The sequence below is a fragment of the Pseudopodoces humilis genome, chromosome 2 (assembly GCF_049639895.1).
Source record: "Pseudopodoces humilis isolate 2021_Gansu_Grassland_sample_001 chromosome 2, ASM4963989v1, whole genome shotgun sequence".
NCBI lineage: Eukaryota > Metazoa > Chordata > Aves > Passeriformes > Paridae > Pseudopodoces > Pseudopodoces humilis.
Window position 1 is genome coordinate 94,871,001 of NC_142201.1, and position 21,118 is coordinate 94,892,118.

Below are 21,118 nucleotides of genomic sequence, written 5' to 3' on the forward strand. Positions count from 1 at the left end.
CCTCTTCCCTTTGACTGTGTTGACTTTCACCCTGTGCCAGCCAGCACTGCCCCACCCAGGATACGTGCAGATGTACACTGAGGACCAGTCAGTTCCCAAGAGGTAATAAACACACATGTGCCAAAACTCTTTCTTTAGAATGGAAGGTTAAAGCTTTATCAGTAGACAAGTAGTTAATGGCTTATGACAAGAGTATGATTGTATAATAACCATTTTATAGCATTGCAGACAGCCTGCACTACAATATGCCTTCACCCCACTGGGACAGAATTTTGGTTGGAGTCACCTGTTGTGTAGTGACTGTGGCCCTTTGGGCTCTGTACATTTGGCAGCTCCTCAGGTTCAAAGCAGGTAATAAAATATTCTACCCCATTTGAACCACTTGGGCTCTTTTCTCTTTCCTTAAATATTTATGCATGACAGCTGACAAACATTATTATATCCATGTTGCACGCTTCTCAGACGGAAATATTTTCCTTCTTAGAGCAATGTTTAAAGAACTACCCCAAACTTTGAATGCTGCTGTAAAACAGAATAGGATGACAAGCAATCTCTGGAGTGTTTTCATTGGAACACATGTACCCTGCTCATGATTCCTTTGATAAAACTTTGAGAAATGTATTGACATTTTCTCACCCTTTTGGCAGAAGTTTGATTTATTTTCAAAAGAGAAAAATAAAGCTCTAACTAGTCTAGTAAATTTTATTTTAAAAAGGAAATAATTACTTTGTTGATGCTTGTATGTTTGCATGCATCATATATCACCTGTTCATGTTTTCATTGCAACTTGCATTGCAGAAATATTTATTGAAAGCATATCAGAGACTTACATTTTCTATATCTGAAAATCAGGTCAATGTACTCTTGTAAAACATTTCAGTGTGCAGACTTGGAGCAGAAAGATGGTTAGTGTTTCCTGTCAGCAAAATACTCACTATATTGATGTGACACAAAACTATGCACAGATCTATATTCAAAATTCATTGAAAGAATCAAGTAATCCTGCCTGCTTGTCAGTAGAGAGTCAGACATGATTTAAGACAAAGAAGCCTGAAGAAAAGTTTATACAAGGATTCATTAGGTTACAGTTACTTTAAGAGATTTATCAGATGTTTGTAGGGATTGAGCCCAAGAAAGGACACAAAAGTAAACAGTGATTGCTTAACATATGTCAGTAATAAACTGCCTTGGCTAATATCAGAATATGCTCAGACCTTTGTTTGACTTGATGGAGCCAAACCCAGATGAAATGAGAGTTGAGTCTCAATGCAGTGCAGGGATACCTCTGCTTGTGCCCCACAGATCTTCAGGCAAATGAGCTGCTAAGAAAGACATTTAAACTGCAGCTACTTCAGGGATAGAAAATGCCTCCGTGCCCATGTGCATTGCTTGCTGTGCATAGTGGTAGAGTTTCTTCTGTATTCAGACTTCAGTCACAAGTATTAACATCAACAGTTCCCATGGTGCTTGATTAAAACATGCTCAGCAGTTCATGGTGACACGGTATTACATAAGAATAGAATAGTTTTAGTTTAGAAAAATATACAGTCAAAAATCAGTGGGATTCTTGACATGATTAATGCCTGTAAAACTTAAAAGGCAAAGAAGATGTTTTCTGAATCTTAAATAAAACCAGAAGTAGCCCATGACTTTAAGCCTGCACAATAATAACTGCAGCCTGGTGAGTTACCACATGTGCAGTAGGTGTGACTGCATAGGTCAGCTCAGGAATTTGCATTTGTGAAAGACAGGTTTCCCTCTGAAACAAAAAAAGCTTCATGAGACCTTGAATGGAAGGCTAAGAAGAGTTACCAGGAAGATCTAAATAGAGGCACAGCATTAACAGGTTCTGTGAGTGTCACACTGTTAAAGAGGAGCTCTTTCAGGGAATGCAAAGTTAAGGCTGATGCCCTTTGCTGTCACCTCGCCTTTGCTGCAAGGGCTTCATGGCAGCTCTGTCTGCACCTCCAGGGGAAATACTGAACTTTTTACCCCACTGCTTTGTTCCTTTGTTACTTCCAAAGGAGTGTCAGCCCAGTCTTTTTCACCTTTCTCTCTCCTTGCACTCCTTTGCAGACCGTGACCAGCATTGCCCCAGCTGGCTGCAGAAGCAGCTCCAGACACTGCTCCTCAGCAGGCAGCCCATGGTCCAGGCATTTGCAGTGCAGCCCTGCTCCCTCCCTGGTTTTGGCACCCATGATGCCAGGTGACCCAGCAGCCCTGCCTGGCTTGGCTGCTTTGGGTTTGTGCTCACCAAGCAAGGCCGTGGACCAAGGCCTTGTAGCCATGCTGCAGGTTCCCCAGGGTCCTGGGGGCTCCCAGGCTGCCATTCCAGAGCAGGTGGCTGAGCCCCAGGGTCACTCCTCTGCCACGTGTCCCCATGAACCACCCTGAGTGCCGGGCTGGTGAGACTGCTGCTGGGCAGTGCAGCAGCAACTGCGTGATCAGACACCCAGCTCCCACAGACCCAGATGTTCTCCACAGCTGCTAAGGGCTGCACAAATCTGGGCCACACAAATCTCAGTTGCTGGAGGAGATTTCCTTCCTGTAAGATTTCCAATGGAGAGGCAATGTGTTTTGAAAAACTGATGGCTAGAACAGACATTACCTAGCTACACTTAGATGTTATTCCACTATCATCAGAGACATCTGGCTGCAGTGGAGATGAGACAGGCTGAAGCACAAGTGCTAAATAGCAATAATATGAGCAAAAGCTGAGCAAAGAGTGCCAAGAACAGAATTACCCCTGCCACGTGGCACAGCCCTTATAGTTTGAAACAATCTTCCAGTTACATGAATCCTATTAAAGAGTAAGAAGTTAAGCAATCCCTTTAGTTCAGTGAAAACATTAGAAATATACAATGACATGTGTTCTTGGCAGTGCTGTTTACTTTTGAATGTTCTATCTTTACTCTGTCAGTGTCTGAAAACACAGGCATTAAAATGTCAGATCAAATGGCAGTCCCCAAATCCAGTTTTCTGCATTATTTGAAACCATACACCCCGTGCATAGGTGTGCAATTTCCATTGTGAACCTTACTGGAAAGGATTCCAGCTCCATCCTTCGCTTAGGGACCTGGTGAGATTGACTGTGAGGAAACCTTGCTCTGTGGAGATTCCCCAGTTCTTGGATCCTTCTTTCTAAGACTGAGGTCCACCCACCCCTTCCTTGTTGCAATTTCTGCAGCAGAATACCCCTTAAGACATTCGAGATTTGCCAGCCTCTTTTTTTAAAAAAACTTAAGATTTTCAGAGCTTGCTCTAAAATATCGTAATACCCAGGAAATACATAATATATTCAGAAATTCCTAAGATCTGAAATTTTTCTGCTATTGCTCAGACTGTGCCTTTTCATTTCCTGAAGCTGTGGCAGCCAGTTTAATGACTATTTCAAAGAAAACTCACTATTTCTACCAAAAGACAGAATGAAAACCGTCACCTGTCCTGAAGTGGGTATAGAGGCTATGGCTGAGCTTGGGGCATGAGGTTTTTCTGTTTTATCCTATAATGTTTATCTTAAATCATAGCATCTTTATCTGATTCTTGGATGTGTGACTACCCATGTCCTTATTATTGTTCCAGGCCCTTCCGCACTGGGTATCTGTGGCTTTGTTTTTACTTCTTGGTCCTATGAATTTCTGCAAAAGCAATTTGGGTGTTTAGGGGACTTAAGAGTTTGAGTTTTTAGTAGACTGGAGAGCCACACTCCTGCTCATTCAGCATCTGCACAAACCTGTTCCCATCTTCATTGTTTTGGAAATGCAAATTCATGTTTGGAAGCTTTGGCCCCACATTCATGCCATTGGTTTTAGGGGTAAGTGACCTTTGGGGTGAGATTATGGGTCATATATTTTTTAGCCAAGATTCCAAAAATATCGTGTTTCTTTCATCAAATTAAATAGATACATTATTTTACATACCCACTGATGAAGATATATATACAGACATATCTTGACTCTTTATTTGCACAGGCACCCATGGAACTTCCGTGCTTCTGTCTCAACAGTGGCAGCTCTGGGGATGGAGCCTGTGTGTGTGCCCAGAGGAGTGGGTGGGATCTCCTTGTCATATAGCTCAGTACAAGCCAGGCAGCTGCCACCATATCTGGGGGCACCTCCACCTTGGGAAATCCCTGACCTTTCCCACTGCTGAGATCTGCTCAGCAGGCTCAGATTTGCAAGCAGTGCCGTGGCTCTTCTTGCTTGGTGAGGTCGTATTTTTCACACACCTCAAAGGAATAAAACATCTGGGGAAGACATTACAGGTTTTGACAATCTGTGGCCTGTTTCTAGCCAATTTGGCTGTTGTTTGAATTTCCCTGTTTGAAGATCACAGTGACTTGAAAATCTGATTCAGGTCTCAGTCACCAGTGTTGCCGTGTCTGGATTTGCCCTGTGTTTAAGGACACCATCCACCTCAGCACTCTACAGGACAATGCCTGCCTTCAGCTCCTGCTGCCACTGGCACCAGTCTTGGATGAGTCAAATTTCCTACACCTGGAATAGCACTGTCCTGGTTGACTCCCATTTCAGTCCACAACATGGCATCTCCGCACTGCCCTGAGCTGGGAGGCTGCCAGCTCACCGAGCTGCAGGACCTCCAGAGCTGGTAAAATCCCCAGCTCCTTTTTTCCCAGGCCAACAACCCACAATGTGACAAGTGTGACACACAGATTCTCCATCTTGTGTCACCTGTGCTTTTGTCAAATGATGTGACATGTTTGGTGAGAAGGATGTCAAAATATCTGCAGTGTACCCAGGAAAATATGCTTGGTGAGGACAGCTAGGTAGATGGAAAGTTCAGATCTTCCATGTTATTTCCCTCGTGACAGGGTGGGCAGCACATCCAACAGACAATGATAGATTGAATGAGTTCATGACTGATTGGAACATTTGGGCAAAATATTTCACAGACATTGGCTTAAATAAAATAATCATGGCTGGGATTTCAGCACTGGAAACAAAGAATTAAGATGATTCTGTAATTTCCTTTGTTCCCTGCTCTAGTGTTCTGCATTTGATTTGCTGTGAATTGCCTTAAAGAATAGATTTTAATAGCTATAGGTGTTAAAATACATGAGGTAAGAATGTTTGGACAGACATAATTAACTTGAAATCATAACAAACATTACTGAAATTACAAACCCTCAATTTTATTCTGTTTTCCCGAGGAAAGTTTATACTGTCCATTTGTCTGTTGTTCCACTTTCTTGGCACCTTTATTAACTTGCTGTCCAGTTTCAACTAAATTTACTAGGTGGTTACACAACTGAAAGATCTGAAAACCTTATGAGTTTTGTACATATCGCTAGCTGGGTACAAAGACCAACCCTACAAATATCTCAAAGAGGAAAAGGAAAGGAGACTTATGCCATCAGTGAGGATGTTGAGGCCACATGGCCAGTGAGTCCAGTCTAGTCACTAAGATGCATAAACTACCCATGACATTTATCTCCTCTTCACCAGCTAACCAAATTGAGATGTATATTTTATGTGCTGAGAATATAAAGACGGATCTAAGAGGTGAGAGGGGCTGAGACGTGATGGAGCATGAAGAGCATGGGGTCACAGTGCTAAATGTGCTGAGGAGGTTGGAAGAAAGGGCAGTCAGGTGCTGGGAGTATGGAGGAGGTGATCTGGTTTATTGCCAGAAAAAGAGAGCACGGCATACAGTGTACACAACTTTTGTAACCCACTTACTTGTGTTCCAACAACGATGAAAAAATTTCCACTTGGCTCATAATTCATTGCTTTTCTACATTATGTCATGGTTATTTTCTTTCACACATCATGACAAAGGGCCTGGTTTTCTTCTTGTGGTTTGTTCTGTTTGGGTCCTTTTTTATTTGGTTTTATTTTGGTTTTTTTTATTTTGTTTTAATCTGGAGCGATCCTAACGACATTAAAATATTTAGAATAATTTGAGATTTGCATCAGTGGGAAAATTTTATTTCAGTTGGACTCTCTTTTCTAAGTCCAAAACCAAGTAGTATAAGTGTATAAACCAACCCAAACCACTTTCAGATCAAGGCTTGAATAATTAAAAAGAAAAGAAATAAAGCTTGTATGAATGCATACGTGTTCATAGCAACTTATTCTTGGCTTTTATCCCTCAGAGGGAAGGCAGGATCATCACAAAGATATTTAAATCCATGGGTCTAGAGAGGATTCATTCAAGACAGCTGAAAGACCTGGCTGATGCCCCTGTGGGATTCCTGTCACCTGTGGTGATGAAGAGAGGCCACAGAGAGCTGGAAAAAGGTTCATACAATGCTCACCTTTAAGAAAGGCAAGAAGGAGATCTGGGGAAGGCATAAGCCAGTCAGGCTTACCTCAGATGCTAGAAGCATTTTGGAACATATTCTCTTGGAGTCTATTTCCACACATATGAGAGAGCAGAAAATCATCAGGAACAGCATGGATTTACATGTAGGACCAATCTGACTGTCTGCCATATGAAATAATTGTATGGAGACAACAGAAGAGTAACAAGATGCAATACACTTTGATTTATAGATGCCTTCGACACCACGTCCCTCAGCATTCTTGTTCGGTAGGTGACGACATGTGGGCTGGGTGAATGAGCTGCTCCCTGGGCTGAAAATCACCTCAACAGCCAAGCTCAAAGGGTACAGATCACTGACTTGATCAGGACATTGTAAAAGTAGAGCAACTTGCTGGTCAATAATAGTGTCCTCATCCACCTGGTCCATGACACAGCAGGTTCTCTCAGCAAGAATGCCCACAATAGTGAACCTGGAGTGGGGCAGAGGCATTGCTGACACTGCTAATGGCAGAGCTTTCATGCAGAAGAACTTGAGAAAACGGAAGATCATTCCAACAGAAACCTCACGGTGTCCAACAGGAATAAGTGCTGATCTCCGTGCCAGGGACATTGGTACAGAGCAGGAACTTGCTGGCCTGCTGGAAACTACCTGGGAGTGACAGCAGATGCCAAGTTCAACATGAGCCAACAGTGTGTGGTTCTCTGCAAACAAGGTGGAAGAGCAGCTGTGTTATGTGGAGGGAGACAGGTTGATGGACACTTTTACCCTGCCCTCCCTGGTCCTGCTGAGGCACCACTGGGAAGTACAAGCTTAGTTTTGCCACCTGCAAGCCAGGTTAACCAGGCTTAGGGAAACTGGAGAGGGCTCAGCAGGATGCAGTGAGGTCAGTGAGAGGCTTTGGACAGGTGGCTTGCAGGAAGCAAGGGGAAGAGCTGAACTTGTTCACTGTGCTGGAAAGGACACTGACAGCTGGGCTAGCAGCAGCCTCCAGATGAGAGGGAGTTGCAAAGGCCATCAAACCCAAACTTTCTCAGTAGCACCAGAGGGCAAAGCAAGACACGACAGTCATAAACTGCAGTTTAAGACACTGAGATTGACCATGAAGAGAAATTCCTGGATTTAGAAAGATATCACATCACTGCAGCATGTCCCCTATTGAGCTTGGGGAGCCTCTGTTTGGCCTAGATGCCTTCCAGAGGTTCCTTCCACCAGATTTTTGACACCTTTTCCTGCTAACCACCTTCTGGAAAGCAAGGCTCAGGTATGGTGCTGTAAGGCAGATCCCATCTTTGCAGCACAATGCATCCTTATTTGTTCATAGTAAGTTGTGTAGAGGGAAAATGTCATTGTATAATGGGAAACTGAGACCCTGTAGAAAACAAGATCCATAGAAAGTTAAGTAACTTGACATGAAAGCCTGTGCCAGAACACAGACAATGCTCCAGGTTTCCTAAGCCCCCTCAGGACCCTGACCATAAATATGCTTTGAGTCAATCCTGCTGATAGGACATAGTCAACTGAAGCGTGGTCTGAATTAGCAAAAGTTAGCAAAAACAGGATGTTGCAAGTCATAAGACGAAGCAAAAGTTTTCTGCCCGTGTGCTGCAATATTTTTTCTAAGTGTTGGCAGGTTTGTGAGGTAAATTTGTGTTAAGTTATAGCAGTAAGGTACATGAGAATGTAATAGGCTGCTCTTTTGGCTCAGGCCAGGGCTCACCAGGCTCAACATGCTGCCTTTAGATGCAGCCTGTATCAGCTGGGGTGGTCAGCCTGTGCCAGTCCAGCAGACAAAGGACTGTTCCCCATTAATTGTTCAAAAGTGTGTATTTTTGTCCCCTGCTGTATTCTGTGGCATTAGGTTACCAAGTCTGATTTCTGCCCGGGCATTAAGACACCAAAGATGATGCTTTATAATATTTTACAAAATTTCTAGGACTAAAATAGTGAAAATAGAAGAGATGGCAAAAGGTATGGGCTTTTAAGACTTCACTGACTTAAAAAATATCACATGTAGCAGCTTAGAAGCTTGGGTTTAGATAAGCTTTACCTAACTGCTTTTATTTAATTTAGGAAAAAATATTCAGTGAGCTTCTATTGTCTCAGTGCTATTTCATTTTTGAAAACAGATCCTTATGCTAAAAATAATTTTAATCTGGAAATATATTATTTTTTGCTTTCTGTGCAGTTAATTTTTGTGACTACAGTACTGAGACTGTGAACATTTCTGAAAGCAGTATAAATACCTTACTTTTGAACAGATTATAGTGGGTAAATATGACCCCTCCACAAAGGAATGTGCACCTGATACTGTGAATTGTATGTGTTTCCTTTTGCTCCCATTTCCCAAAAGCAAATGTAAGGTTTGTGAAAGATGTCAGATTATTAGACCAGATGAGAGGTTTGTGCTTGAAGCCAGAACTCTGTAGCTCAGGCAGCAGGAACACAAACTTTTCTGCAAAGCCTTCTACCCCAAATGCAGACAATTTCAAGCACACATGCTGAGACGCATCCATGTCTGTCTGGGGCTGGGAGGAGAGTCAAGGTCCTGAACAACCTTTTAATAAAAAAGCAATCAGTTTATATCCTACTATTTAGCATTAGGATTCAGGATGCTTTCCATCAACTGTGGTTCCATGACTCAGCTCTCAGAGACCATGTAGAGGACATGTCCTCATGTCCTTTGCATTTCTTTCATGACATATAAACTGTGTTTTTCAGGACATGGTAAAGTCTTTCTGACAGCTCAGAGCTGATGCCAGTGCCTCCCAATTGAAAGATGTTTTTCTGCAGCTCTAACATAACTAAAGCCTGTCTGACTTTGACATAAAGAATGTCAGCCCCTCTGACAGGACTGTGTCCATGAATGTAAATCACATGTTTTAAAAAGAGCAACAAATAGTTAAATAATTGAGGGTCGCTTGTAACACTGAAAGACAAAATTTTACAAGCAAACAGAAAAGACACTGGATAGGATGTCACACTCACAGAACAGTCTTCCAGTGAGGTAACAGTCTGACCCAGTGAGGTCATGTGAATGTGTGAGAACTTCTATACTAAATGCATATCTTTCTGCTTTTACAAAATTACAGGTAATGCTCCAGTAGAAATCCTCATGTGCTCCAGAGAAAGGAAAAATTCTACTTTAAAGACTCCCCAGATTCTGAATTCCAATGAAAATCTGGACTCTTTAGCATCACAGATAATCTTAAAGTATTACTTAAACAGTTTCTGAGACTCTGCAATGTCCTGGGGAAAAAAAAATGGGGAGTGGAAACAGAAAATTGAGGCAGGAAATATATCTCATGTTTCTCAAAACTTTGCAAAAGAAAGCAAAATAAATGACCAAAACCTTTTCCAGTAGCATTCTTGGCATGTGTCTGCTTTGCAGATGGCCTGAATTTCCAACAGTGTTCATTTCATTTTGCTGGAATTTGCTTGAACACAGCATCCCATTTCATATTTAACTGGCCTGCAATTTCCTCAGGCAGGTTCCTAGTTCACAGCCAATGCCTCTGAGTGGAGGTGATGCTGACCCAGGGTACCAAATCAGTGAGAATGTCAAAGGGATCTGGAGGAGACTGGCATGAGGGTGATACTGACACCAACATGTTCAGAAGGATTAAGAGTGAAGCCTTTCCATTCTGTCAACATTTCTGTCCATCAAGAATTCAGATCTCTTGATTGAATGCCATACATAAAATCCATAAAATCTATAACCTCCATGTATGTCCATAACATGGAAAGCTGAACATGACAAAGCATATTATAGAGACTGCTTCCCTTCTGCTGCTTCTGTGTTTCATTTCCTTACCACTAGTCCCAATTAAAAAAAAAAAAAAAAAAAATAAAAGGGAAAAAGAAGAAAAATACACCAGGTACAGTCCTGTTAAATAAGAGAAGTCCTTTCCTTGTGCACTTTTGTTTGACTACTGTACCTTCAACCCAATGCTTCACCTGCTTGGATCCTTTCCTGAGAAAGCCTTGAGCTCAATATTACATTTTTCCAGTAGATAACCTTCACTAAGTGGTTCAAGGTAATATATATAATATTACAGGTAGTTATTTCTAGTGCCAGTAGGGTGAGGCACACGGTTTTTCTGCTGTGGTCAGTAATGTGTGGGTTTGTTGGGAGCTGTGATGTCGGGCTGCCATCTAGTGAGCTGAGGGCTGCTTGGGGTGCTGGGGAATGGGAGCAGGAGGTGTTCATGTTAGTGATCCAGAGCCCAGGTTTAAAAGGATTTGATTACTTTTAAATACAAATATTTACTTAGGATCCAAGGTCATGCTAGAAGTCAGAAGCAAGAATGTTGGTCCATCATGCATATGCAGATGTTTTCAAGTCAAATGATATCATCTCCACTAATTATGAATGCAAATTTCCTTCCTCCCTATGCAACACATTCACTTTTCTTACCAGCCATGTTCCAAGCGTTAGCAACACTTCAAAGCTGCATGACAGAATTAATCTTGATTTTGGTAGCTTCCCACCACAAATAATTTGACAACAATTCAGTTATTGAAGCAATTCAATCGAGTTATTCATTGACAGGATTAAGAAACAGATCACTTGACCTGATGACTGGCAGACTTTCTTCTCTTATTGTTATCTAGATAAACCTTCATATATCCTATGAATCTGTAGCTAGATGCCTCAACTTTGTGTTTAGACTTTTAAGATGCTACAGACATTTAATCTGTATTCATTTGGAGCTAGCTAACTCAAACTGGATCTAACCAGTGCTTATAGCAACTCTTATTTGTACCTCCAGCAGCAGAATATATTTTTTCTTTTAATTTTTTTTTTCTTTATACATTTATTCCAAGCTGACACTCTGTATAATGTACTGAAGTGAGGATAATGTCGTCAGTGCAGGTTATAAGCCCTGTGTTGAGAGGCATGATTGTTCCACAGAACATTTCTCAAGTTCCTTTGATGGCCTTTCAAAGAATCCTGTTGTGGTTATTTAAGGAACAATGAAAGGTGCACAGAAGTTTATAGACTCAGAACTCAGTGACCTCAAGACAAAGGAGAGATCCTGCTGCTGCTTCATGGCAGGGTGTGGAGAACAATGGGGCCAGGCTGTTTTTCAAGGTGTGCAGTTTTAGGATGAGTGCCCACAGAGTCAAGTGGCAATATGGGAAATTCCAGTTAGATAGGAGAAAGTTTTTCCCCTTAACACTCTTCAAACACGAGCAGTTTTCTGAGGCAGTTCCACACACCTGACATTAACATAAACATTTTAGACAGCAGATTATTTGTATATTTTTATTTTATTACTTATATATTTTTATTTTGTGTGAGAATGGTATGAAGTGGTGACTCTTCTTCCTTTTCTCTTTTTGTTTCTGTTGAATGACATTTTCCTCAGAGGCTGAAACTGTGAGCTCCAGGAAGGTCTAATTATTGCAAGTAACACTCAAATCCTCAGCTCTGACTGACCAGACAGAACATCACTGCTGCTGCAATCAACACAGTGCAGATTATGAGAAAGCCAAATGTTTCAGAAGACTTTCAGGTGAGTCTTATTAGGACTAAAATAAGATTTGTAATAAGACTCCACCAGCAGAAAAGACACTGTTCTTTCTCTTAACTGTACATAAGACTACAAACAAGGGCATAAATTTTGTCATCTAGCAGAGTAATTTAACTGTCCTCAAGCGTGCTACTTGTGGCATCACTGTTGGGTCTGTTCTCAGACCCGAGTGTAAATTTATCAGCTGTTTAGATGTGTACCTGAAATTTTAATGTGAACATCATTTAATGTTTAAGTTAATAATTTAGTTTTTACTAATTTAATAAAAGTGTGACATTATGAACCCATTGACACAAAGTTTGTGCTCTCTTGAATGGCTTCCTTTTTTACTCTGTTGCGTACTTTCAAGCAATGCCGGTTAAGTGTTCTTACTTTGCCCATTCAGTGTGTAGCACATGGTGTGATTTATTCAATTGCATTTGAATATTACCCTTTTCTTCTGCTTGTCTCAGGCATCTGTGGCAGTAATGGCTACAGTGAGTCAGCTCTTGGACGCCAACAAAACAGGATTTATCTACAATAATCTTGTCAATGCCACAACCAGGTAACTTTAGCTTTTGCCATTTTCTTTAGACATAGTCAACAGCATTTTCCCTTCTGTTTCAGGATGAAAGCAGTTCATGAACAAGTCAAAATATTTTTGGCATTCAGCTCCAATTATTGGTGTAATTTCCAATTTATATGGATATGAACATTGCTGGATTCTTCTGCTTTAGAGAGAAGATGAGGGTAGGAAATGAGGAGCACTTCCCACTGGAGAACCAATCAGAGAGGAAGCTCAGAAACTGAACCTGTAGCTGTATAATGACAAATAATGGTAAATTTTATCCCATCTCATTATTTTGATGCAGCCTCATGAAAGTAATGGAGGTATTATCTTTGACTGGTAACATCTCACAGCCCAATGCTGCAATCCAGTCTGCTCCACTGAAATTAAGCTCCTCTGTGATTCTGGTTTTGGCACAGAGAAATAAATCCTGTGTGTTGTTGGATTTACCTAGACAGAATGAACAGCAGTATGAACCATAAATCCTAACTCATACACTTGTAATTGTCACAGATACAGTGCTGGCAAAATACCAGCCAACAAAACTAGAAATACAGGAAAATGTTCCTGGGCTTATTGGTGACCTCAGTACTGAAGTTCAGATACTGTTCAACATTATAAGTAAGTCCTTTCTTCTTTTGAAAATTGCAGCTGGGAAAATTTTTAATGAATATTCACTGAAAATCTCCTTTGGGGAAAAAAACTCTTAGCTGGTTTTTATGCATGCTGATGGCTGGTACAAGAAATGCAAATGTCAAATGAGCTGGATAATCTTATTTATACAAGAATGCAAACGTACATGTAATGGCCAAAATGCTTTTGGTGTTTGGGACCTTTTCAGATGTTTTGTTTTCTAAAATCGAGGGTGTGTTGACTCCTTGACCATAACTCTACAAACATCAAGATCAAGACCAAGTACATACTTTGCCTGAAATCTGAAGATATCAAACATTTCAACTAAAATTACTACTACTGTCAGGTGTCAGCCAGGACATCCACATCTGAACACAAGCAAATTGGATTACTCATTTGGGATTTTTCCAGAGGTCCATTACTTACACTCTGCAGTGCTTGGAGGATAAATTGGTATTGACCAGGAGAAAATAAAAAATAAAAATAAAAGAAATTATAGTTCTTATGCTTCAATTGCTTCAGAAGCTGGTGGGTGTGGGATAGCTGAGCTTCAAGTATGCATTTCCCTGACATCACAAGAGTTTCACACCAGGCACCTGAAACCAGCAGACTTGTTTGTCCTCAGTCTCTCAGTGTAGGGAGAGAGCACTTAGACATCACAATGGTGAACATCATTCAAATACAAGTCCACAGGGAAATGAATAATTCAATCCTCTCACCAGGGCTAGAAAAAGATGTGAAGAGATAAACCAAGTAACCTCACATACCTAGCACTGATAATAAAACTCAATGGATAACTCTTTAACTGGCCACTGACATTTCTGTTCACTGTTTCAGACAACAGTACTGTGGAAAAACAGTGTGATCACGTAATTAAAACCTTTATCATAATGCCAGCATAACATAACTCTCCCCTCAATACAGATAGATATCGAATGCACAGTTTGTCTTAAAAAAGTCCCAACAGATTTCTTTAATATTAAGTGCACATTTGTGATATTTTGTAGATATACAGTTACAGTAGTCTCACCTGATGATCAGAGCAGAGAGATCAAATCAATCTCTCTTGATCTCAAGTCAAAAGCATAACATCAATAACAAAGTCTATTATATAATCCAGGATTTTGCTTCCTCACTTAAGCTACAATTGAGTGATTTAAATCACATAGATGAACTCTAATTTGGTAGAAATCTGCAAAAAAAAAGCAGCCAAAAAAGTGGGATTTGAAGGCAAAAAGCCAGGAAGTCTCTTATCTTCGGACTTTGCACTAACAGTAAATATCTCTGGTGTGACTATTTCTTATTTAGAGTTATTAAAAGTCTGTCCATGTGGACTGTGTGCATATATTAGGATTTAGGATATTATTTTCCTCATTTACCAGTATTTTCCCCCAGAAATGATGTTAAGCGGAGGGTAATAATTATTTTCACACTCCACCTCAGCAAAAATTGAAGATATCTCTTGACATTCATGGAAGAGCAGGTGTTCTCAACTACCTATATATATTGTAAAAAAAAATCTAAACAAAAATCTGTAAATGCTGAATGTGTGCATGAGCATAGTGCAGGCTTCCCCAAAAGCACCAGCTTCTCTTATATCTGCTACCTATACCTACTTTTCTCGTTGCCTTGCAAAGGTTCATCAGACAGTGGCAGAGCTGGATTTGTCCTGTACCAGAATGACAAATTCTTCCAGGCCAGGGTTTATCAGAGTCTCCACTGGTGGAGACAAAAATGAGTCATCTCTGGCAACATTGGTGGTGGAGTAGTGAGTAGTGTTGAAATAGCCTTCAGTCCCAGGGTAAGGAACCCCAGTGCCAGTCTGATCCAGAGGCTGCCTGGACCTACCACACTCCTCAGGACTTAGGGAGAGAGACTCCAGCTCAGAGGAGTTGGGCTTTTATTTTTGCTTTGATTTTTGGCAATAAGCAATTGACAGAGTTTGTGGGACGTATAGGTGACATAAGTGAAGGGTGTTTAGATCAAGCGGCATAAAAAACGTTCTTCAACTTCTTATATAACAGCTGATATGGCTGAATCAGTGCTGCTAAACCAGGACATTTGTGAGCAGAAGTGTATTCCATAAAATGTTACAGGAATATCAGAGTGGATTTGTCCTAGGGTGTATTAGTACTATATTAAGAATGAAAAAAACAGGTCTATGGAGGACAGTCTTTCTCTCCAGAAGACTACCAAAATTTTGGAAAACAAGAAAAAGTCAACATGACTGGCATAGCCCAGTGTGGGGAATGTTTCATTTTTCATTTCATTGCTATCTTTTAACTCCTACTTCCAGGTAAAACCACATAAAACCATTGTGTGCTTTGATTTCCTCCATCAGGGACTGATTCCAGATGTTACTGCTTTCTTGCAGACAATGCTCTAGTGTGAGTATGAAACACCCTGAATTTTTAGGTAATATGTATTCACATTTGGCATGGTTTCTCCAGAAAACAGTAATTGTCTTCTTCTTACAATATTTAACGAAGTTTTTAAGCTCAAACACATACATATGACAGATCAGTAATCATCACCATGGAACCATACAGCTAAGTGATCCAAGAAATGTGTCATTTCTAAGGAAATTACTGAAACAAAATTTTTTACTCCTATTTTTATTAAAAATTTTTACTGAACTACCTAATACCATGAATGGCTGTGTTCACTTCTTATTTGTACTCCAAGCTGCTTGTTGGTCATTAAAAGCAGTTCTAGCTGCTGTACCCTGCAGAAGTATGTTTGAAAATGACTGCATGTCATTTGATGTGTGAATGCATGAGCACCACTGTGCTGCAGGAGGGAAGGGAGGGTTCACTCCATTGTTTGCTTCCTGATCCAGCCTGGATTCAGCTCTGGTCAGCAGCAACAGCACTACCAAAAACTGAAAGCTGTTGTTTGGCTTCCACATAATTCAGCTGGCAGTTGTTTAATGCTTAGTCAGTGGAAGACTGAATCCTAATCATCTGAATAATTCACAGGAATTGGTAATTTCATTGGCAATCTTGACTGAGAAAGGCACATAAAGGAAGTTTAAAATCCTGTTGCACTGCCTTGTGCTGGGTAAATAACTCAGAGGATTTAGCATTAACTACTCTCCCTGCTTATATGTTTGTAAAAGCACTTGCTCTGTAAATATTAAGCTTTCAACCATAAAGTTTTATACATTACCCTGTTTTACTGACAAGACTATTTAGGAACGACTGCCTGTTTCTGATGTTTGTTATTCTTTCAGTATTTATTTCAGCCTCTCTAAACAAAACACACCCTGGATAAATTCACATATCTGTGGTCACTAACCAGCATGCCAGCATTTCAGAGTTCTTTTTTACTGTCCTCACAGAACAGCATTTCCATATTTGTACTGTTTACTTGTTTCTGTATTTCCCTTTATGTTATGCATGCCCTTTTTGCACAAAGTTACTACATTCTAAATAAGATTCCCATCTGTTTATGTAAATGCAACAGCATTTTCTGTTTCACTGAATACATTTACATTTACTTGCTGCTTTATTGTCACAATGCAAACATAGACTGGTTTCAATTTATAATTATTTGTGATATCTAACCTTAGACCAAGAAGTCAAAATTCAGAATGCTCACCAGTATGAAAAGTTAAAAGCTGCTTTGTGAAGTCTGTGTCACCTTGCATTTTATTATGAATTATTTAATCTGCTATTTTGATGAATATTTGATTGGTATTGTTAAATCTCTTTTTGGTGTTTTTCACAAGCTTCTCTAATTTTGTGGTCCAGAATAATTCTGTGGAATCTAAAAATTCTGGCAGTGGCCAGCAATAATCATAATTTTAATAAAACATTCTTGTTTCTATGTGTAACCAGAAACTTTAAAAAGAAATTTATCTCATTTCTGATACAATTGGTTTTCTGGGCATTTCAGATAAAATATAAATATACAAAGCCTTTGGATTCTATTTCTTATATTGGTATTGGATTGTCCATGACTGGTGTGGTTATTACCATTTTGTTTCAAATACTCACTAGGTAAGAGGAAAGATGTTAAACTGCAAGTATTTTACACTAAGTTGCAATATTTTGTTCTGTATGTAGGTTGAGGAAAACAATTAAAAGCAGCCAGTTTAGAACATATTGCAATATTATTGATTAGTGGATATTATTGAGTCAAAAATAGCTAAATCACATAGCATGTCTTGGGACTTGCTGACACCTCTGGTACTTCCTTGGCCAGGCTCACAGACCCAGAGTGGTATTACCACTACACAGGTCTGGGATACATATTGAGCTCTTCAGTTCACTAACTCAAAACTAGGCTTTAAAAATGTGTCCCACAGTGTTCCACCAACAGTGTGATCTTCCCCCATACCCTGGTATTACAATGTGTAAAGAGTTATCTTTTTTCCTAGGCAGTAGCTGCTTGTGCTACTGTTTTATTGTGAATGACTTCATAAAAACACAATTGCAGCAAATTTTCTTGATGGACATGGCTGTGATTAACAGTGTCCTGTGATTCCCCACTGAACAATGAGCAGACTCATGCCAGCAGAGCTGTAGTTATAATAGATTAATGCATGTTTCTCATCCTGCTTGCACTAATGCAGATTTGGAGCAATTCCATCAAGGTTCATGTTTTTAAGACTGTAGGAGCTTCCAGCCCCTGTTTTTTAAATGCATTTATTTATGATAATGTTATATATATATACAGACATAAAAATACACATTTATATATACGCATACATATATAATGCCAAGGGAAGTGGTGGAGTCCCTGTCCCTGGAGGTGTTTAAGGAAAGACTGGACATGACAGTGTCAGGGTCTAATTGACATGGTGGTGTTTGGTCATAGGTTGGATTCAATGACCTTGGAGGTCTTTTCCAACCTTATTGATTCTGTGATTCCATGATTCAGAGATAAGACGAAGTTTGGAAGTGGAGCTTTATTATTCTCTTGCACTTTGGAGAACTTTGGAGAAGTATTTGTTTTATGCTACCTCACCTCCTAATACTGAAGAAAAGGATTCCAAAAAGAACAGAGGGGAAAAAATAAAATGTATCCCAAACTGCTGTCAGTCAAGGCCTAGTCCTAAAAGGTGCTGCATAGTCTCCATTCTAATCAAAGTCAGACAAAACTGATGGATTTGTTAAGCTGAGGGTAACGGTGTAGTACTGCAAACAACTTATTGTTTTGGTTTCTGTATTAAAGTTTCTCCTCTCTAACTTGCTTTTAGTATAAATGAAAAAGAGAAAATATGTGACAATTTTTCTCATTTTTTTCTTCCTTTTTTCTCCTAAACATATCTCTACCAATAGGAAAACTTGAAACTTATCTGTAAAATGGATGTTAGTGAGTCTCTGCTTTTCTTTGCTCATTTTTAAAATCAGCTTCATCTCTGGAACTGAAAATTAAACTTCCAGGAAGTGCAGTGACAATACCACCAGATGCTTCCAGCAATACCTCCCTTATGATGCCAGTTCCACCTCACTCACCTGTGACGTGGTGGATCCTCCTGCAGACTCCTGGTGCACAGCTGTGGCTGTCCTACTGCATGCACAGTTTTGTGTTGGCAGCATTTCTGGGTCAGCACTCAGTTCTGCACTGTTGTACTTATTGCTGCTCAGAGCCATGAAACTGCTGCCTGGACATTTCCTTGTAACCATGTCAGTAATTGGATGGGGTAAGATTTAAAGCTGTCCATAGGGCAACTTTTAGAGTACAGAGTACATTCAGGGAGAGTTAGGAGATCAGCAAAGAGCTATTAGAATCAGTGTCTCTGGGTTAGTGCCATGTGATTTAATAATCTGTTGCTGCTCACATTACTGGTGTAATCTGAGCATGTTTTCATTGTCCTGATAAAACACTGAAACTGATAGCTTGGTCACTGGCACAGCAGCACAGGCCTGTTGGGTGCAGGAGAAGTTTTCACAGTAATCAAGCATTCAACAATCTGCTTTTGACAACTAAGTAAAAAATCTTTCAGTTATGGTGATCGCATATGTGGACTTAAATTCATGATTTAGAAATTCCCAGCCAGAGCCTTGAATGCATCCAAAAGCAATGAGTGCCTGATATTATTTGTTATATATCATATATTAATAAGCAAAGAACACATTCTAAAGTCAGTACAACAGTTAGCAGCAACACTGCAACTGAAAGGAAACTACCCAGAGAATGGAAAAATTCAGACAGATGCTGACAAGGTAAAGTGAAAATCTCAGCCTGTTTCAAGAAACTCTTCTAATACAGTGTACAGGGACAGCAGTCTTTCCATGTTGTGCATTCAGCTTTTGTGTTATATTGTTTCTGATGGCACCCACCAAGCAGTTTTCAATCCTTATTGTTCCATTATTATGTCTTGCATTTGTAGAGGCAATTCCTTGGAAACATTTGAAATTTGGACTGCACATGTAAGCCAGAAAAACTTCAGCAAACACTGCCTGGCTACGTGGTACCGTGCTCCTTTGATATGTAGTTGAATGACAGCACAGCATTATGTGCTTCTGTGTGTCCTGTGACATTCTAACTCACTGCTTTTGGATCTCTTTTGAGAGCACAGTCATGAGACCATGGCAATGTGGAAGGTCACTATTAGGAATGAAGGAAGAACAGAAGAACAGGCTTTGAGGAGCATGTCTATTACCAGGATAAAAAGTTTTGCATGAGGGTCCTCCCCATGAGATGTGATGCCTAGTGTGAGCTGGTAGGCAGAAGATGTGGAAGACAAGTGAAGCAAAGGGATTGAGGAGGTAAACCTGACAGCCAAGATTCTTGTAGGGCAAAAGTTACACTCTGCATCAATCTGGTATGAAATGTAATGGAGTTTGGTACAAAACGTTCCTCAATTATTTTCTCACTGCTGACCAGAAGGTAGAGTTGAACAGTTGTGATAAGGGAGCCCACTACAGCCAAGGAAGGAGCTTGCTGTTTTATCACTGGTGTTGGCTCAGGAAGCTCTGCTGAAGCTCTTTGATGGCAAGAACCAGCAAGTCATGAACATGAACTGTCCTCAGAAAAACAGTGCTCACAACCCTCAGTCCTGCCTTTTGTCTAGGCTACAGAAAACCCCTTTAACTTAGTACAAGGCAGGTGAAACATATGGAATTTAGGAGGCAAGAAGCTATTTGTGTGGAAGAGAGCCATGCCCCTGCAACCAAACAATAAATTGCTAATGTCTCTTTTATCAATTAGGAATCCCTGCCACAGTAGTTGCAATAACACTGCAACTGTTATTGCTACTGACAGAGAAGGAAAAGCTCTAAACTACCAAGGAAGAATTTTAAGTCCACATACTATTACAACACTTGCTATCCCAGGCCTTTTGTGATGGCTTATTATTAATACAATTCTAGAAGTATTGTTGGTATGCTATTTTGTACTTCTAAGTAGCCAAAAGAAATAAAACCCTTCACTCAACCTATATATTCACTAGAAGGAAGCACATTTTCTCCTTACTAAAGATCTAAGGTACTGGATCTACATCTGCCTTGAATCTTGCAAGACTGTGCAGCCCTCTGTGAATTGAAATGCAAACTGCAGACACCCACAGCCTAACTGATACTTCACCCCTTCACTTAAGTGCATAACTACATTTCAGTACCTACATTTAATGTATTAAAGTAATTAAATTAATGCACTGAAAAAGACATACCTCACATGTATTTAAAATCTGGCCATAATAACTATATTCTTATTTGCCCTGTGTTTTTGGCATAAGTACTCATTGGAGTGCTCACATACCAAAGCAGGCTATCAGGCTTACAATGTGCCTTGGCAGTAGTGGATGATACAAAAGAAAGGCAGACTTGTTCAGGAAATGTAAACACAAACCCCCTTCCAGATGGTGATCATATTGTGATACACATTTAGGACGTGTGGACTTCTAACATGAGATTATTGGAAAATGAAAAATAAAAGAGGTAGAGGTTTTTACAGGATAATCCTGCTCTTCTGAAGCTGTCCCTGTTTTTCTTCAGCCTTTGTCCATTAGATCTCCCCTACAACTTTTTAGTGTAAAATATATCCTAAAGATAAATGCACATGTTGTGGCCAGATATCTACTTGGTCAATTATAACTCACTTTATTATTTCTCTGTGAATTTTGTTTGATGTATCATTTTGCATTCTCCAGAGAAGAGAAGCATGATT

The 21,118-nt window shown here is 40.1% G+C and overlaps 1 protein-coding gene across 1 annotated transcript; it reads left to right on the forward strand.

Moving 5' to 3' along the window:
* Nucleotides 1-6,737: 6,737 nt before the first annotated feature.
* ADGRG7 (adhesion G protein-coupled receptor G7) lies at nucleotides 6,738-20,232 on the forward strand. Its single transcript, XM_088051307.1, is given in 6 exon segments — nucleotides 6,738-6,897; nucleotides 12,881-12,988; nucleotides 13,838-13,869; nucleotides 16,898-17,001; nucleotides 18,286-18,650; nucleotides 20,162-20,232. Coding segments are annotated over 6 exon segments (840 nt in total).
* The last annotated feature ends 886 nt before the right edge of the window (nucleotides 20,233-21,118 follow it).